The sequence below is a fragment of the Dendropsophus ebraccatus genome, chromosome 4, assembly GCF_027789765.1.
Source record: "Dendropsophus ebraccatus isolate aDenEbr1 chromosome 4, aDenEbr1.pat, whole genome shotgun sequence".
NCBI lineage: Eukaryota > Metazoa > Chordata > Amphibia > Anura > Hylidae > Dendropsophus > Dendropsophus ebraccatus.
In genome coordinates this window covers 44,516,651-44,534,685 of record NC_091457.1, presented here as the reverse complement: position 1 = coordinate 44,534,685, position 18,035 = coordinate 44,516,651, and the positions used below count along the sequence as shown (strand labels likewise).

Here is an 18,035-nt window from a genome sequence, read left to right as displayed (position 1 = left end):
AGGAGGACCAGCTATAAGGGGGGGAAAGAGGGGGACCATCTATAAGAGGGGGAGAGGGGGACCATCTATAAGGGGGGGAAAGAGAGGGACCATCTATAAGGGGGGGAAAGAGGGGGACCATCTATAAAGGGGGGGGAGAGGGGGACCATCTATAAGAGAGGGGGGAGAGGGGGACCATCTATAAGGGAGGGGGACCATCTATAAGGGAGGGGGGAGAGGGGGACCATCTATGAGGGAGGGGGGAGAGGGGGACCATCTATAAGGGGGAAAAGGAGGACCAGCTGTAAGGGGGGAGAGGGAAGAGGGGGACGAGCTATAAGGGGGAAAGAGGGGGACCAGCTATAAGGGGGGAAAGAGGGGGACCAGCTATAGAGGGGGAAAGAGGGGGACCAGCTATAAAGAGGGAAAGAGGGGGACCATCTATAAGGGGGGAAGAGGGGGACCATCTATAAGGGGGGAAAGAGGGGGACCATCTATAAGGGGGGAAAGAGGGAGACCATCTATAGAGGGGGAAAGAGGGAGACCATCTATAAAGGGGGACTATCTCCTATAGGATTAGCACCCTCCTCTCCTGACATCCTCTGTGCTGCTCGGACCTCTCCTATAAGATCAGCACCCTCTTCTCCTGACATCCTCTGTGCTGCTTGGACCTCTCCTATAAGATCAGCACCCTCCTCTCCTGACATCCTCTGTGCTGCTGTGACCTTGGGGGGGGCAACATCAGGGGACCAGGTGAGGTGGCGATATGTTTATTGGGGGCAGTGGAGGTGGGGTGGGCAATGCTTACTGGGGGTAGCAGCAAGGGACCAAACATTATGTTTATTGGGGCCAGCAGGGAGGGGAGGCAGGCAGTGTTTATTGGGGACAGTGTGTGGGGGGGGGGGGACGCAGTAGCAGATTATAATGTGGGCGAATTGACTGGGGGGGGGGGCCAGGTTGGGTGGACAGCCCGGGGCCCAGGGTACATTTAATCCGCCACTGATAGGATCCAAATAATCTCTTTCTATAGCACCCTTGGGACATGTCTCTGTGATATGTCAAAAGTTTTTGCAAATCACATATACACTTAAAGTTTGTCCCACCAAAATCCCTAGCAGTGGAAAGTATGGGAACAGCTTTTAAGCATAATTTCTGTACGGGCCACTTTTGGACTTTTCTTTTTTTTTGTGTTTAAGATCCTCAATGCGATCTATCACATTAGTTGTTTTTTTCTAACTCCAGGGCAACTCTTCTATTAAAGGGGTTCTCCACCTAAGAGCAAAAAAGTTAAATTCTAGCTGGTCTTACTCACCAAGTCCCCCTGCGTATTTTGAGCCATATTTTGTCTTTCTAGCTGCTTCCATTCCTGAGTTACAAGTTTTTCTAAAAGCTGATCTATAACCAAGATGTTGCCGGCCAGGAAACCACATTTCCCATCATGCATTTCCCTGATTTGTGCCTTTGTGTACTCACCCCCTTAGCTTTCTTTCCTGCCCACTGCTGTCATTACTGTTGAAAAGTAAACACAGAACTGTTTTTTTTTATGATTTTGCATCACATCACCCCAATATGTATTACATACTAGCTGATAATGTAGCAGAGCTGATGCACGCATGGTGTAGCTATGTGCCGCATAACGGGCATCTGTTTAACAGGGGGTGTAGTATGGGTTTAGATCTCTGCTTGCTGACTGTGAATGAAAACATTTAAGTTCCATCCAGACTCTAAGAACAACTATAAACACTTACACTATGCAGAGCTGCGACACAAAGACAGGTACATATGCCTGTATTCACTGACAGCAAGCAGAGGTAAAACTATAATTCATATTACAAAGACCTAGGCTCAGGGACACATGTACGTCTATGGAAGCAGCACAGGTGCATGGAGATGATGCAGTTAATGTCTCCTGGGGGATAGACAGGTAACCCGGCCCCCAGAGAAGAGATCACATGTCCTGTGACTACAAAGTTAGGGGGGAATAGGGAGCTGAGAGTGGTCAGAGAGGACCCAGAGTAGAGGATTTTAGACATCCAGAGCGAATAAGAATGAGAAAAAAACAGGGAGAGGCTATGTTTAGACAACGTATGTTTTCGTAAAAGTATGGCCGTTGTTTCTATCAGCAACATCGGCCGTACTTTGTACGAAAACATACGTTGCCCATCCTTCTATGGGATCCCGGCCGGAACGTATACACATTGTATACGCTCCGCCCGGGATCCCTCGCGTTGCCGCAAAGAACTGACATGTCAGTTTTCTGCGGCTGCTATTCATTGAATGGCGGCCATAGAAAACAATGTCAGTGCACACTATAGAGCGAGCGGCTTTGGCCGCAAGCTTCATAGCGTGCAGTGTGGAGTTCTGCGCCCGCATCAGAACTTTCCGTCCATAAAGATCATCGGGCTGGTACTGCAGTACCGGCCAGGATGATCTTTCCAGAGACCGTCCGCTCCGTGACCAGACCGGGTCACGGAACAGCCGGTCTCTTATGCCATGTGAACATGGCCAAAGGTGCAAGATAGGTTGTACATGTATATTAGACATAGGGTATTGTATTGTTTAGAATATTGTTTTTGTTACCTTTTAACTGGTGCCCAAAACTGACCTGCATATTCCAGGTAAGGCTGCACCAAGGTCTTTTAGGCATGTCTGCTCTTTCTGTGTTAACCAGTTTATCTCCTGTTTGCCCAACAGTTCCTTGGCATTTGCTATTGATTTTGGAAACAATTACTAAGCCTTAGTTCACACAATGAATTAAAAGGCTCGTCATTTCCTGGCAATAATATAGTTATAGGGAGTAAACATAGGCTGTAGTCTGCTGATACATTCTCTACTTAGCATTCAATTTTTAAGTTATGTGATCTCCACACAGCACTCAAAGTTACTGATCTGCATAGGAGCTGTGTACATAAAACAGAGGTGACTTTTAATCAAGATTGTTTATTTTTTGTAACAGCTAGATTTAGAAAAAACACCTACTGTACATAAACAACCCTTTTCGAATGTTTTATATAAAAATGTTTTCTTGTTCTTATTTTGAGGTTGTTCTTATGGAAGGAAGACATATAGAAATAATGAGAGCTTCCCTTCAAATTCTGATCCCTGCCTGACATGTATTTGTTTGGTAAGAAGCATGTGCATAGTAATAGTTTTTCAAAAGGATGAATGTGTGAATTAGGCTATGTTCACATCACGTTTTCAGCCCCACGTCAGGCTGTCCCAACGGATGCGTCTTTTGTGCAGGACTTATTTTGTGGAAGACTACGCTTTTGAGTCCTGCACAAAAGAAGTATATGTCGGCCAAATGAACAGAACCTAGTTACAAAATAACTCCATCCTGGCCATTCTAGTCAATGGGGCCGTAGGCCGCATGCCGGGCTGCATGTCAGTATCCTTTTTTCATTGATTTCCGACGTGTACCCTGACGTGGGGCTGAAAAAGTGATGTGAACATAGCCTTAGATGAACAACGTTAGACTACTATGAAGAAAGATTATATTAAACAGATATGTATTTTTATAGGTGGGTACTGTTGCTTGCTCGCCCATTGAATGTGCACTTAACTGCACTTACCCTTTCCATGATGAGGGAGAATGCTGCCCTGTTTGTAGAGGTAAGCATTTTTTGATTCTACACCGTTTGTGTCAGCTACCTTTGGCACATGATAAAACTGTTCATGCCTCTGCAGACTGCACATACGAGGGAAGGAAAGTGTTAAACAGACAGACTTTTTCACTGGAAAGTGAACCCTGTACCCAATGCACCTGTCAGGTGAGTTGCACCAATTTTAATTGATATTCACCAAACATGGAGTTATCAGTTAATATAACTAGAATTGTGCCAGGGCATCCAATAGGAATCGAATAAATAGATATGCCAAATAATGCAACATAAGTAATATAATCTGGTATACCAATAAATAAATTGAGTTTGTTTGAAGTAGGAATAGGTAATTTGGAGTTAACCATAGGTAATAAAAAACACCAATAGAATACATGAGGGTACCGTATATAATAAAAATACATAAGGACCCAGTTATTAGGCTAATTTTTTTTTTTTTTTTTTTTTACTAAAGAATGGTGAGGTACATTGTGAAGCCATCTCCTGTCTCGTCTCCTGCTCTCATCCATATACATTTCCTGGAGAATGTTGTGCAACCTGTGAAGGTATGGGTTCTTATTATTAATTATTATGGATTCTAAAGGCCATTACTGTCATAGTTCTGCTTTTGGATATTTTGGGGGACATTACTGAAGATTGGTGTACTCATACACAAGTCTTAAATTGATATTGTCACTCTATGTGCGGTTCTCTACACCAGCGTTTCCCAACCGGGGTGCCGTGGCACACTGGTGCGCCGGGAGAACCCGCCAGGGGTGCCGCGGGATCCCTGTGGGAAATAAGCGCTGTCTCTTTAAGCATCCTGAGAAGCTGCGGCCGCGCAGCTTCTCGGGATGCACGGAGCACTTTCATGTTCCGCCCGCACTGTGAGCGGGCGGAACATTAAAGTAAGCAGAATATAGGAGCAGGAAGTGTCAGCGTCCTGCTCCTATATTCACTCCCATAGGCTGCCGGCACTTCATGCCAGCAGCCTATTGGAGGCCGGGACGTGACCTCTCCGGCAGGCGTGATCATGTGACGTCATCACGCCTGCCGGAAGTCCCCTCCCCGCGGCTCACAAGATGGAGCCCGAAGAAGAGGAGGAGAGCTGCTGCCTGCACAGCGCGGATTAGGTGAGTAGGATGTTTGTTTTTTTTAAGGGGCAGAGCAGGGGGCATTATTAGTATATGGGGGGCACCTCTGGGGCATTATTAGTATATGGGGGCACCTCTGGGGGTATTATTAGTATATAGGGGCACCTCTGGGGGCATTATTAGTATATGGGGGGCACCTCTGGTGGTATTATTAGTATATGGGGGCACCTCTGGGGAAATTATTAGTATATGGAGGCCACCCCTGGGGTATTATTAGTATATAGGGGCACCTCTGGGGGCATTATTAGTATATGGGGGCACCTCTGGGGGCATTATTAGTATATGGGGGCACCTCTGGGGGCATTATTAGTATATGGGGGCACCTCTGGGGGCATTATTAGTTCATGGGGGCACCTTGGGGGCATTATTAATATATGGGGGCACCTCTGGGGGCATTATTAGCTCATGGGGGCACCTCTGGGGGCATTATTAGTATATGGGGGCACCTCTGGGGGCATTATTAGCTCATGGGGGCACCTCCGGGGGCATTATTAGTATATGGGGGCACCTCTGGGGGCATTATTAGTTCATGGGGGCACAGCAGGGGGCATTATTAGCTCATGGGGGCACCTCTGGGGGCATTATTAGCTCATGGAGAGCTCTGAAGAGATGAAAAGTAGCTGAAAGAAATCATCATGGCGGATGGAGAGGAAAAGGGGAAGTGACTCCTCAGATCAAAGAAGACGTCACCTGTGAGTCACTGTATGACGGTTTTCTTATTTTGTAGAACATTATTTAGTAGGGGTGCTACGAGGAAATTTTTTTTCCCAAGGTGTGCCCCGAGGTGGAAAAGGTTGGGAAGCACTGCTCTACACTATCCACAGGCTTAGATGCTGCACATTTAATTTATACCTCTATAAAACCTGGCAAGGGAACTGTCAGGGCATGGTCACGGCCTGGGTAATTTTCTGGGGGGCAGTTGGCAGGGTTTGGGGGCGGGGTGTCTGTGCGCAAGATCTTGGCTTACTGCAATGGTAATGGTATGCTCCCAGTGCCTCTTGCTGGGCCCTTCCTCACAGGACCATCCATGCATCTCTACATGCATCCAATTGTGTTCTGCTCCTGCACTATAATGTGCTTAGCAACTTGCCCTTTGCCATCTTACCACCTACCCCTGAAAATAACCACACAAGCCTGTGTATGAGACAACAGTGCCAGTGGGACCCTGTTAAAATAGGTATTTAATACATGTACACTGTACACACATAACCTACAGCACACATAACATATATACAGTACACGTATAAACTACAGTACACACAAAACATGCATACTGTACACACATAATATACATACAGTATACACATAACATACAGTATACACATAAAAGCCCAATTACAAATCAGGCAGATAACTTCCTGTGTAATAGACACAGCAATCAGCCAACTAGTGAGCTTTTTTGCTGATCATTGTCAAAAAATCTTCTGCTGCTAGCTGCACATCTCTTTGTGTAGTAGGCGATTACAACAAAATAATCAGGCACTAATTTCATGTACAGTTAATATAGGGTGGGCCCTCAGGATCAATTTCCCTGGTGGGCCCTAGGTGGTCTAGTGCAACCCCAGAAAGAAGACACAGACAAGTTTTGTACAGGAATATATTGAATGTGCAGCATCTAACTTGTGGATGAGGTGAAGAAACGCACATAGAGTAAGGGGGGGGGGTGAAAGAAATCAATAATACAAGTGATTTTAAGAAACTCTGTAATAGGTTTTATTTAGCAAAAGAGTTTCCTTCTGCACTCAAATAGCTGTTTTCCTACCTCCCCCTTCACTCCAGAAAAAGCAGGTTTTCTGTGTCCTTTATGGTCTATGGAGGGTGGGGGCCGAGTGAGTGAGCATGAAGAGGAGAAAAGGCAGCCCTGCACAGCAGAACAACCTTCAATCTTACCTCACCAAGTTCCCAGACCAGTATTCAGCAGTCTGACCTGTGAATCCAGTGTTTTGTGTGCTCAGTCTCTAAACTGTACAGGCTGCTTGTCTGCTCTTCCTGCCCACTAATCCACCTCTGCACTTTCCCCCTCCATAGGTTATAATGGACACAGCAAACCCATCTTTTCTTTGCTCTTCTGTAATGTAGACGACAGTCAACCTGATACCACGGCCTTTTCCCCCTCCATAGGTTATAATGGACACAGCAAACCCATCTTTTTTTTGCTCTTTTGTAATGTAGACCGCAGTCTGCCTGATAAATGAACAGATAACAAGTGAGGGGAGGAGGCTCTAAAACAGCTTTTGGAGTACAGAAAGAAACTCTTTTGCTTTATTAAACCTATTACAGAGCTTCTTAAAATTGCTTGTACTTTTGATTTCTGCAAAAATAAATTCAATCACAGTTACACTTTAAATACAGCCCCGCCCCCTTTAATTGGTTGGATTTACTAAGGTTGTATGCACTAAATACAGTAAATTATCTTTTATGCTGGAATAAATTATATTTGTGAAATTTTAAAACCATTTCCCCCCTGTATTATCAGAATGTGCCTTTGAAGAACATGTTTTGGAGAATGGAGGCTCTTACATACTGAAGACTGATCCATGTGTCGTATGTCATTGTTTTGTAAGTACTAAAAGGGGAAGAAAAGAAGCCATATTTCATAGGGTACACTGCATGGCTAAAGAAGAGGCACCTTAACAATTAGTTTGTGATCTGCTTATGTGATTAAATTGCGCACTGTGAACACAACACCTCTGTAACATCAAGGGGTACTCTGGCCCTTCTTTTTTTTTAATACATTGCTGCCCTTATATACAATATAATAAACAGACTATTCTTACCTAACCACTGGCCACAGCGATATCCCATCACAGTCAATTGTTGGCTGAGTGGGCTGTCCCTGCCAAGTCCATGACTCAGGCAGACTCCAATATGTAAAAAACCACACCATTTATAGTTGCTTCATTGTATTTGCTTATTTAAAGCATAGAGTTTACCGGAATATTCACCTGTAGTACTCAAAAGTCCTTAGGATACAGTCCGAGTCATGCACAATCTTTGACGGCTTCAGCAGAGCTCCACATGTGACAGTTCACCAGGGTTTTTAGCGCTGAGATGACAGTGCTGATGTGCGACATTTCAGGCGTTTCCTCCCTGTGTTAAGCTTGGGCCTCATGCACATAATGGAAAGGGCTTCTTATTGTCCATGTTTTTCAGGTGGAGAATCTCTGAATTAGATGCACATAACAATGTAAGTGATACATCATTCTGTTCAGCTTCTCTGTCACTAGTTTATGCTACCCTGGGATAGGACAGCAGAAACCTACTGACAGTCTCTTTAAAGGAAGCTGAAACACAAAAGGATGAAGGTAAAAACCAAAAGCTGACACCAAAAGAAAAGTTAAAAGTTTATACCAAAAGGAAGGCCAGGAGGAAGCTAATGCTAAAAGGAAGAAGGCCATAGGAAAGCCAATACAAAATGGAAGCTGATAACAAAGGATAGTCAGAGGAAAGCTCATACAAAGTCAAAAATGACCTCATGTATAACAGATCAAAGTAAATGAGAATGTATAAAATTAATATAGAAGTAATACAAGTTTATAATAAATACATAAAGGAAAGTAAAAACATCATCAATGAGAATTAGGCAACTAACATGTACTCACAAGGTTTAAAATAATGGTGAGAAAACAGGCCACTAACTCTCTTCTTATGTCCATCAGACATTTAATTTTTACTATCACCACCCAGTCCACTTTATGAGTGGTATTTGTTTTATTAGTTTTTAATTGTTTACTCACCTATATTCTATGCAACATATATGTAGAACATTTGTTTGTGATCTTTTTTTCCATTCCCTTATGCATACATATTTATTGTTTTCTTAATTTTTTTTTCTTTAAACTTGTATTGCTGCTATCTTTTATATATTTTATGACAATTGTATCATTGCATTTTATTTACTGTATTTACTTGAACCATTATACACATGCTTTTGTATATACTGTTTTTTTTTCCTGCTCTCAGCTTCGCTTTGACCTTCCTTTGGTAACAACATCCTTTTAGGAATCATTCTTTTGCTGACTACTTCATTTTGAACTTCTATTTCACCTATGACCTCTGATGATTTGTTTTCCTGTCCAAGGCTAAGTTCACACAACATATTTTTTCATTTAATAATGGCCGTTGTAACACCGCCCATTATTAAATGAAAAAATACATTGCATTGATTGTAATGGAATCCCGGCCAGAGTGTATACGCTTTGTATACACACCAGCTGGGATTCCTTGCGGCTGCACAAAAAACTGACATGTCTGTTTTGTGCGGCCGCTATTCATTGAATAGCAGTCGCACAATACCGACAGAACAGACAAAGCAAAGTGGGGCTCCGGCTGCACTTTACCTTGTCAGCTATGGGTTATTGGAATACAGGCACACCCGAATGTGCATGCATCCCAATTCTGAAGAAATGAAGTTCTTCTGGCCAGTACTGCAGTACTGCATGGCTGTGTCACAGAATGACCAGTGTCATACTGTGTGTGAACCTGGCCCAAACATGTATTTCACATCAGCTTTTCTTTAAATATTTAAACCTGATGAAGGTGCATATTTGGTGCTATAACATTAAGCATTCAACAACATTATCTATCAGCATCAGAGGTGACCACAAATCTTGATTTCTTAACTACACATTATTTTGTAAAGGTTGATTTAAGGTTATTTTAAAGTCTAATATTTTAGATAATAAGTTCTGAAGATGCAATAGCATGTAATATCCTTGTTTCATGCAAAAAAAACAACAACTAGTTTATCGTCTAAGGCTAGGTTCACACTGCGTTTTCAGCATCCGTTTAACGGATTTTAAAATCAGCACTCCAAAATACATAAAGATTACAGGTTATCTTGTAGTCAGCGAAATTAATGTATACCAGTGTTATAGTTCTCGGCTGCGAATCTTCCTAAATGGGATGTGCAGCAGATATCAATGCCACACGAAATATCCAGCAATTATTCATGCAGTCTCGCTTCTTGATCTCGCCTCCCATCAGGCTTTGTTAAAAGGCCCTTAGCCATTGACATATCATATGCTGCCGAGTCATGAATGCGATATAATGATTGTTATACAGAATTTCTTCTCTAGGCTGGAAATGTTCATTGTGAAGAGAGGGAGGGTTCTTGTACGCCATGTGAGCAGAAGACTCCGGATTGTCTGAATGGTATGTCTACTACAACAAAGCTTTATTGTAAGTTATTAGATGTTTTATGATCCTGTATTCTCTTTTTTTCTAGAAGTTCCCGGTTCTTTTCACATGAAACAGTTACACCACTCTCAGCAAGATACAGTCATACAAAAAGCAAATGTTCCAATGAAGCTATTGAGTATTACCAATCCACCCCAACCAAGCCGACTGTCCTTAAAACATCTATTAAGGTGGAAAGCTATGACATCTCCTACATCTTCTGCTTTTCCAAGTTTTGTTTCTCAAACAGAGATCCCGAAACACTACTCATTTTATAGTACAAAACAGACTGAATATGATAAAGCTACTCAAAACCCTGAATTGGTGTCTGCTTTACAATCTGAACTAAAAAAAGATGTTTTGACAGTTCCAATATTACATAATGATACAATGAAGACTGATTATGTGTATGTTTCTACCTCAGCTGTAGTTCCTACTCAGCCTTTTGCTTTCTCAGGTACCTCCAGTAGACCTTTACCACCAACAAGTCACTCTACCTCAAAGATCCATGAACAAAATGTCTCTTACTCTAATCCATCTCCTAATGGCCTGTCTCGAGAATCATCCTCCACTAATTCTTTTCAACAATTAGTACAAGAGTCCAAACCTTCTCCTACACTCACAACGTTCTCTGGAGCTTTGGTCGAAGAAAAAGAGTTTCCTGTTTCTTTACATGATCCTGGTAGGTCATCAACTTTGGACACTGATATAACTTCAGTCACTTCAAAACCTCCAAGTGTCTTTCCACCAAGTGATTCTGGCCATCAACATTGGACATATAACACAGAGCTTTCGCTCACAGATTTGGAAGAAACCAAAATAACATTTTATGAAACTAAGCTAACTACAGGTAAACTCTATTAAAGATGTAAGTATATTGGCAGAAGTGCTGATGCCTGGTATTCCTAATGGAAGAGTTATTGAATATGGTACTGAGAAAACATTTATAGGTAGACCTGTAGCCCTTTAAAGTTATACTGATTAACTAGCCATTTTGGTCCTTATTAGGCCTCATGTTCTTATCTATAGCCCTCTCCTTAGCCACAGACCCGCAGCTATGGACAGAGCTACTGATGCTCATCTCTAACTATCTTTATTTGCACTGACCCCTTCATTCAGACTAGGTGGTTTGTGTCGCAAATACGGGCCACACAATGGCTTGCTTGTATTTTTTTCTTTTTTTGCAGCACGGATCACAGCCCCAACACAGATACGTAATGTGCACGCATGTGTGTATGGGGATATAGAAATGAATGGGTCTGCACAGACCCATTGTGTGAAAGGGGCCTTAGAATAAATCTGGTGAAAAATTTGTTAAAACAAAGAATTTTCAACCCTGTGTGTTTATTTGCAGATAACAATAGAGTAGCTTGTGTGCTTTGTATATGGTCTATGGAATGATAATAATGGTATTTCTGAATGCTGTATATAACACATTGTTTTCTTTGCTTTCTTTAGACTGCTATCTAAATGGCCACATATTCACCAATGGCTCTATCTACATCGTTGACGTGGACTACTGTCTGCACTGTGAATGTCTGGTAAAATTCCCCCTTTAAAGAGGCTCCAAAAATCGACCACAGTTATAGAGACAAAACTTCCTGGACCCCAATGCAAAATCTTTAACAGGACCACCAACCATGTACTATTTCTAATACTGGTGGCTACTTGTAAGGCACTGGGGTGTTTAGGCTTATTTACAATAGTCACTGCTGCATCTTCTAAAGCCATGACCCTACAAATATATTCAAACATGCACACTCATATGAATTTTTTGGTTGGTCAGAACTTGTATACTTACAGTATGTCTAGGAGAAATTGCTGCTGCTTCGTAGCTTATAAAGTGGCTACTGCTTACACACTGGCTTGTTGAAGGGTCCCAAACTATTATACAGTATTTTATTTTCCATTCGTCCCTTCGGCAGCACAACAGAGGGTTAACATTATTTCTCTTTTCCTACTAACAGAAGAACCAATCATAGTAATACAAGTATACTAGCAATTAAGAGTAATTAGCACCAGGCACCTCCCCCTTAGCTATATAACACCCTAGAGAACACACATCAGCGTGTTTTTTTCTTCTGTTTTTTTCTGCTAAGAAGAACCTTCGCTTATTCAGAAACCCCTGGCATACCGAGGGGGTCCTCGGCTCAGCCGGTCCCTGCACATACCTCTGATCCTGTTGAAGTCTAGGAGGTAAGGGTATTGCTCCCGACTCTACTCTCTGGGGAGGGTCTCCGGTGATGCAGTGGCTGGGCTCTTTCTACAGCAGGGTTGCTGATAGTCTGTCGCCCCGCAGCCATGCCGTGTATTTGCAGGGGGAGGGGTCCGGCACATGGAGTATCGCTGTGTGTGGGACATACCCTCTCCTGAACATGGCGCTGCGCCACAAACTTTTGGATACTCCTGGCTGACTATACGTGCGGTGGGCTCCGGGAGGGGGTGGGGCTTGGCTCCGGTCCCCGCACTTGTAGTATCGGCGGGTGCGGGGGTCTTTCCGGGACTAGGCTCTGCTCACTCTGGAGTTCTCTGCCCCACTTCCTGTCTCTATGGCTTCACTCTGCTGAGTGTCTGCCCCACTTCCTGTCTCCATGGCTGCACTCTGCTGAGCGTCTGCCCCACTTCCGGTCATGTGGCAACCTGACTTCCTGTGGTGACGTCATCAGGGCCGAATACCGCGGTTGGCTGGTTTTTGGCAAGTCCGGCCTCCTCATTTGCCCGGGAAGGAGATTTAAAGGTGCTGGGGACTAGGATTAGCTCCCAGCACTCTGCCAGGAGCGCCTACTTTGTGCACATTAGGTATGTCAGCAGGATTAAGGCTGATGTTTTTTTTTACCTGCCTTTTTATCTATCTGTGTCTTCTATCCGCTTATCCTACTGCTTGCCTCTTAGGATGGACAACCAGCGGGACCATTCCTCATCGGGGAAAAGGAGACGCAAGGACAGACACAGGATGTGTCGCAGCTGCAACCAACCTCTGCCAGACGACTGCGCTTCTGATGTCTGCCAGAATTGTGCTGCCCCGGTTCCTCACGGTAGCATGCAGTCAGAAGCCAAAGAATTCATGGGATGGTTTAAAAACCAGCTTTCCGGAATCTTCAATGAGGTACAAAAACGTCATCATGAGGTACCGATGTCTCAAGCCCTTGTCCCGGCTTCTGTTCTCTCCTCACCATGCCAGTCCTCGCAGGATGAGGAGGACTCGGTCTCTGAGGCCGACTCTGACAAAGGTACCCCGGATCGAGGTCTCCCTGATGATTATTATTTGCTGCAGAAAGATCAAGTGGCTACTCTGATCAGTGCAGTTAAAAAAACAGTGGAGGGCGAACCTAGTTCTTCCAAGCTTCCAAAAAAAGAGGCTCTTTTTTATTTTTCAGAGAGTTCCCATCACGCCCTACCCAACCAACCGCTGTTGGACCCCCTCATGCAGGCCGAGTGGGCGAAACCAGAGAAAAAGGCGGATCTAGGTTCCTGGTTTAAGTCGGTCTATAAGTTAGACCCTGGGTGTTCAGAAGCGTGGGATTCCACTCCCAGTGTTGATTTGGCGGTCGCCAGGTTGTCCAAAAAGTCTATGTTTCCTTCTGACGAGTCTGCGCTTCTGAGAGACCAGATGGACAGGCGGGCAGATGGTTCTCTTAAGCGGATATACCAGGGGGCCGCCCAAGCTGTTAAAGCTTCTATCGCTTCTGTGTCGGTCAGTAGAGCACTCAGGGTCTGGCTGAGCCGGTTGTCCAAGGATCTCAAGGATGGGGTCCGACGGGAGGATATTCTAAAAGATATCCCTGATATGAAACTGGCTGCCGAGTTCCTGTCGGACTACCCCCTGGACATGATCCGCCTTAACGCTAAGTTGTTGGCCTCGTCCACAGCGGCAAGGAGGGCATTGTGGTTGAAGGAATGGCAAGGGGATGTTTCTTCCAAGAACCATTTTTGTTCCTTGCCATTTCAGGCTGGGAACCTTTTTGGCCCTCAACTTACCCCCATCCTGGAGGGTATGAGCTCTAAGAAAGGGGTGGATTTTCCTCAGCCCCCAAGGAAGCCTAGGTTTCGTCCGCAGCAGAAGCCCTTTCGGAGGTCTCCAGCTAGAAAAAGGTTTCAGCAAAAGTACAAGCAGAATAAGTCCAATTACCAGGCCAATACATCATCCTCATATCAGAAAAAGCCCTCTTCGGGAGGAACAAAGGGCTCATCCTTCTGACGCCAGGAGGATCGTGGGGGCCAGACTCGCTCAGTTTGCTGCAGTCTGGTTTCAAACATCATCAGACTCCTGGGTCCGCTCTGTCATCAGCAGGGGCTACTCCCTAGAGTTGGCCAGTATACCCCCAAACACCTTCTTCCGCAATCACAGCGGTCCTCATGTCCTCGGCCTTGTTCAAGATTTTGTGAAGAAGGGAGCCCTCGAGGAAGTTCCTCGACACCAAAGAGGCTTCGGCGTCTACTCCCGGGTTTTCGCCGTCCCCAAAAAAGGGGGTTCTTGGAGGCTGGTAATAGACTTAACATTCCTGAACACCTTCCTGGTAAAGAAACACTTCAGGATGGAGTCAATAAGATCAGTCGCCGCAGTCCTGCATCAAGACGACTATATGGCGACCCTGGACCTCAAGGACGCCTATCTACATGTGCCGATCCTCAGAAGTCATCGGAGGTTCCTAAGGGTCGCAATTTCATCAGGAGACCAGACGCGTCACTACCAGTTTACCTGCCTCCCTTTCGGCCTGTCGTCCGCTCCCCGGGTCTTTACCAAGGTTGCGGTAATCTTGGCTGCCCACCTCAGACTCCGGGGAGTCTATATCATACCATACTTGGACGACTGGCTGGTCAAGGCCTCCTCTCCAGCAGTTCTGATTCAACATCTACGTCTGACTCAGGAGACTCTAGAGAATCATGGCTTCATCATCAACAGACAAAAATCGTGCCTCACTCCAGCAAGAGTTTGCAGGTTCCTGGGCTTCAACATCAACTCGATCTTGATGAAACTGTTTCTCTCTTCGGAGAGATCGGAACGATTGGTGACAGAAATCTCTCACTTGCTTCGGGGACCAGAGGTGACGGTTCGCTCTGCCATGAGCGTTCTGGGGCTTATGACGTCTTCGCTAGACGCTGTTCCTTGGGCCAGAGCTCACCTCAGGCCACTGCAGCTCGACATCCTCACGCAGTGGAACAGGAGGCCTTGGGGGCTGGACAGGTTGTTGAGACTATCGCCCCCCACGAGGTCAGATCTCACATGGTGGCTCCGGCCAGACAAGATCTCGGTGGGGAAGTTTATGTCCAGTACCCCGCGTCTGGTACTGACCACAGATGCGTCAGCCATAGGTTGGGAGGCCCACTTGAACTGCAGGTGGGTCCAAAAAAGGTGGTCCAGACAAGAAGCCTCGTACTCGTCCAACCGCAGGGAACTGCGAGCGATCCGCCTAGCCCTGCGTCATTTCGCTCCTCTGGTCCATCACCAATGCATCCTAATTCAGTCGGACAACCTCCCTGCAGTGTTTTATGTGAACAAGCAGGGAGGCACCAGGTCCCCAGGTCTAATGGAGGAGTGCAGTCTCCTAATGTCGTGGGCAGAGGATCATCTCCTAGACCTTCATGCAGTTCATATCAGAGGGTCTCTCAACATTCAAGCAGACCTTCTGAGCAGAGAGCAGCTGAATCCAGCGGAATGGAGTCTTCATCCGGAGGTGTTTTCTCATCTAGTCAACATGTTCGGGGAACCTCAGCTGGACGTAATGGCGACGAGACTCAATCGCAAGACGAGAACTTTTTGCTCAATATACAGGGCAGACAAGCCAGACTTCCTGGACGGTCTATCAATCCCTTGGAGTCAAAAATTCATCTATGTCTTCCCACCATTTCCTCTGATCATGAAAGTTCTGACCAAAGTCAAAGGGGACAAGGCCTCAGTCCTGGCGATCCTACCTTACTGGCCCAGGAGGGCATGGTTTCCCCTGGCTGTGTCTCTGGCCAAGGGGCGATTCTGGGAAATCCCGTTGAGACCGGACATTCTCTTACAAGCAGGCCTTTACCATCCATGTCCGGAGAGACTGAGACTGACGGCGTGGCTACTGACAGGCTAACCCTTCAGTCTATAGGGTTATCGGAGGACGTCATGCACATCCTGTCGGCCGCACATAGGCCCGCTACGGTAAAAGTTTACAGCCGTATCCTGAAGAAATTTAACTCTTGGTGTAATCTCCGTAATATCCTCTCTCCATCTGTTTCGCATGTCTTGGAATTTCTCAAAGAAGGTTTCAACATGGGCCTCAAGTTTAACACTCTAAGAGTCCATTTTTCTGCGATTAATCATCATTTTGACGGTGCTTTCTCTAACTCGACTCTGGTCACAAAATTTTTTAGAGCTCTAAAGAATCTTCGCCCTCCGGTCAAGAGTCCTTTACCTTCCTGGGACTTGCCATTGGTGTTAGAGGCTCTGTCTCAACCTCCATTTGAGCCTTTTCAGACAGCGGACATCAGATCTATATCCTGGAAGACTCTATTTTTGGTGGCCATCACCTCAGCCAAGAGGGTAGGAGAGATACAAGCTCTCTCAGCGGAACATCCGTTTCTGAGAGTTATGCAAGACTGCCTAATCCTCCGTATGAGACCCTCTTTTCTCCCTAAGGTGGCATCCCTCACCAATATCAATTAAGAGATTTTTCTGCCAGATTTTTTTCCAGACCCCCAGAATGAGACTCATGCCAAACTCCATACCCTAGATGTTAAGCGTGCTGTCTTAGGCTATCTGGATAAAACAAAGGACTTTAGACGCTCGGACTGTCTTTTTCTCCAATATGCTGGGCCCAACAAGGGAAAATCAGCGTCCAAAGCATCATTAGCCCGGTGGATTAAGGGCACCATTGCCCAATGCTACTCGTCCTCAGGTCTATCGGCACCAGAAGGCATCAGAGCTCATTCAACCAGATCGACAGCTACTTCCTGGGCGGAACTAGCACAAGTGTCCATGGACCAAATCTGCAGAGCAGCTTCATGGTCATCACCAGGGACCTTCATCAAGCACTACAGGATAGATGTCCTTCCTAACAGAGAGGCGTCCTTTGGCAGGAGTGTGCTGGAACTGGCGACTACGTAAAAACCCTCCCTCTATTTCCATTGCTTTATATGTCCCTCTGTTGTGCTGCCGAAGGGACGAATGGAAAGTTTAGATTTTACTCACCGAAATCTCTTCTTTCCATGACGTCCCAAGGCAGCACAAGCTACCCACCCTCATTAAATAATATTGCTGCATACTTCACGCTGATGTGTGTTCTCTAGGGTGTTATATAGCTAAGGGGGAGGTGCCTGGTGCTAATTACTCTTAATTGCTAGTATACTTGTATTACTATGATTGGTTCTTCTGTTAGTAGGAAAAGAGAAATAATGTTAACCCTCTGTTGTGCTGCCTTGGGACGTCATGGAAAGAAGAGATTTCGGTGAGTAAAATCTAAACTATTTTATACGACACACCTGACTATGCGACACACCCCTGGTTTAGACATACCCAGCTCTGCTACATAAACGTACCCACAGACACACACACAGTTCTGCTACACCATTATACACACACCCCTGCTACATACAGAAACAGACAGACACACATTTTAATACAGATTGTCCCTACTTACAGCTTCTACACGTAGCACTCCTCCTAGTCATGTGACTAACCACTCTTTTTTTTTATTCTGAAAAGAGACACTTAGCAGGGAATGTATCATCTGAGTATTTTTATAATTATTATTTAGTACAGGTCTCAGTCATTACACACTGTTCAGATTCTTGTTTTCCTCGTGCAAAATTTATTTTTTGGCATACATCCATTGATAATTCTTGGGCAATTGTTTTTTGTTTTGCCTAAAACGGTTTGGCTAAAAAAAAAAAAACAACTTCACTAGGGCAGAAGTAATTCTGTGCAATTTCTTTGTACAATTTTTTTTAAAATTGCACATGATAAATCAGACGAAAGGTGGCGAATGTGGCGTAAAATTCGCTGTGTGCAAAAATCTAGTATCGGACAAAAAAAGAGCTCAGACAGAAATCAGACAAAATAAGAGCTCAGACACATAGATACATGTGCCTCTTAATGGCCAAATGATCACTACTGATCATTATATGCAGTTAGAAGCTAAATGAATGA

The 18,035-nt window shown here is 44.9% G+C and overlaps 1 protein-coding gene across 8 annotated transcripts in view; it reads left to right on the top strand.

Moving 5' to 3' along the window:
- The window catches only part of VWCE (von Willebrand factor C and EGF domains), a 79,770-nt gene that overhangs the window by 39,265 nt on the left and 22,470 nt on the right, over window positions 1-18,035 (top strand). For 3 of the 8 annotated variants that reach the window (XM_069965735.1, XM_069965736.1, XM_069965738.1), the window contains 8 exons: window positions 3,021-3,103; window positions 3,501-3,591; window positions 3,667-3,749; window positions 4,054-4,144; window positions 7,209-7,291; window positions 9,811-9,886; window positions 9,960-10,760; window positions 11,369-11,451. In XM_069965735.1, coding sequence (XP_069821836.1) covers window positions 3,021-3,103; window positions 3,501-3,591; window positions 3,667-3,749; window positions 4,054-4,144; window positions 7,209-7,291; window positions 9,811-9,886; window positions 9,960-10,760; window positions 11,369-11,451 — 1,391 coding nt within the window. Of the gene's footprint in view, window positions 1-3,020; window positions 3,104-3,500; window positions 3,592-3,666; window positions 3,750-4,053; window positions 4,145-7,208; window positions 7,292-9,810; window positions 9,887-9,959; window positions 10,779-11,368; window positions 11,581-18,035 lie in introns of those variants that run through there. The other 5 variants (XM_069965737.1, XM_069965742.1, XM_069965741.1 and 2 more) reach the window with 5 other exon arrangements.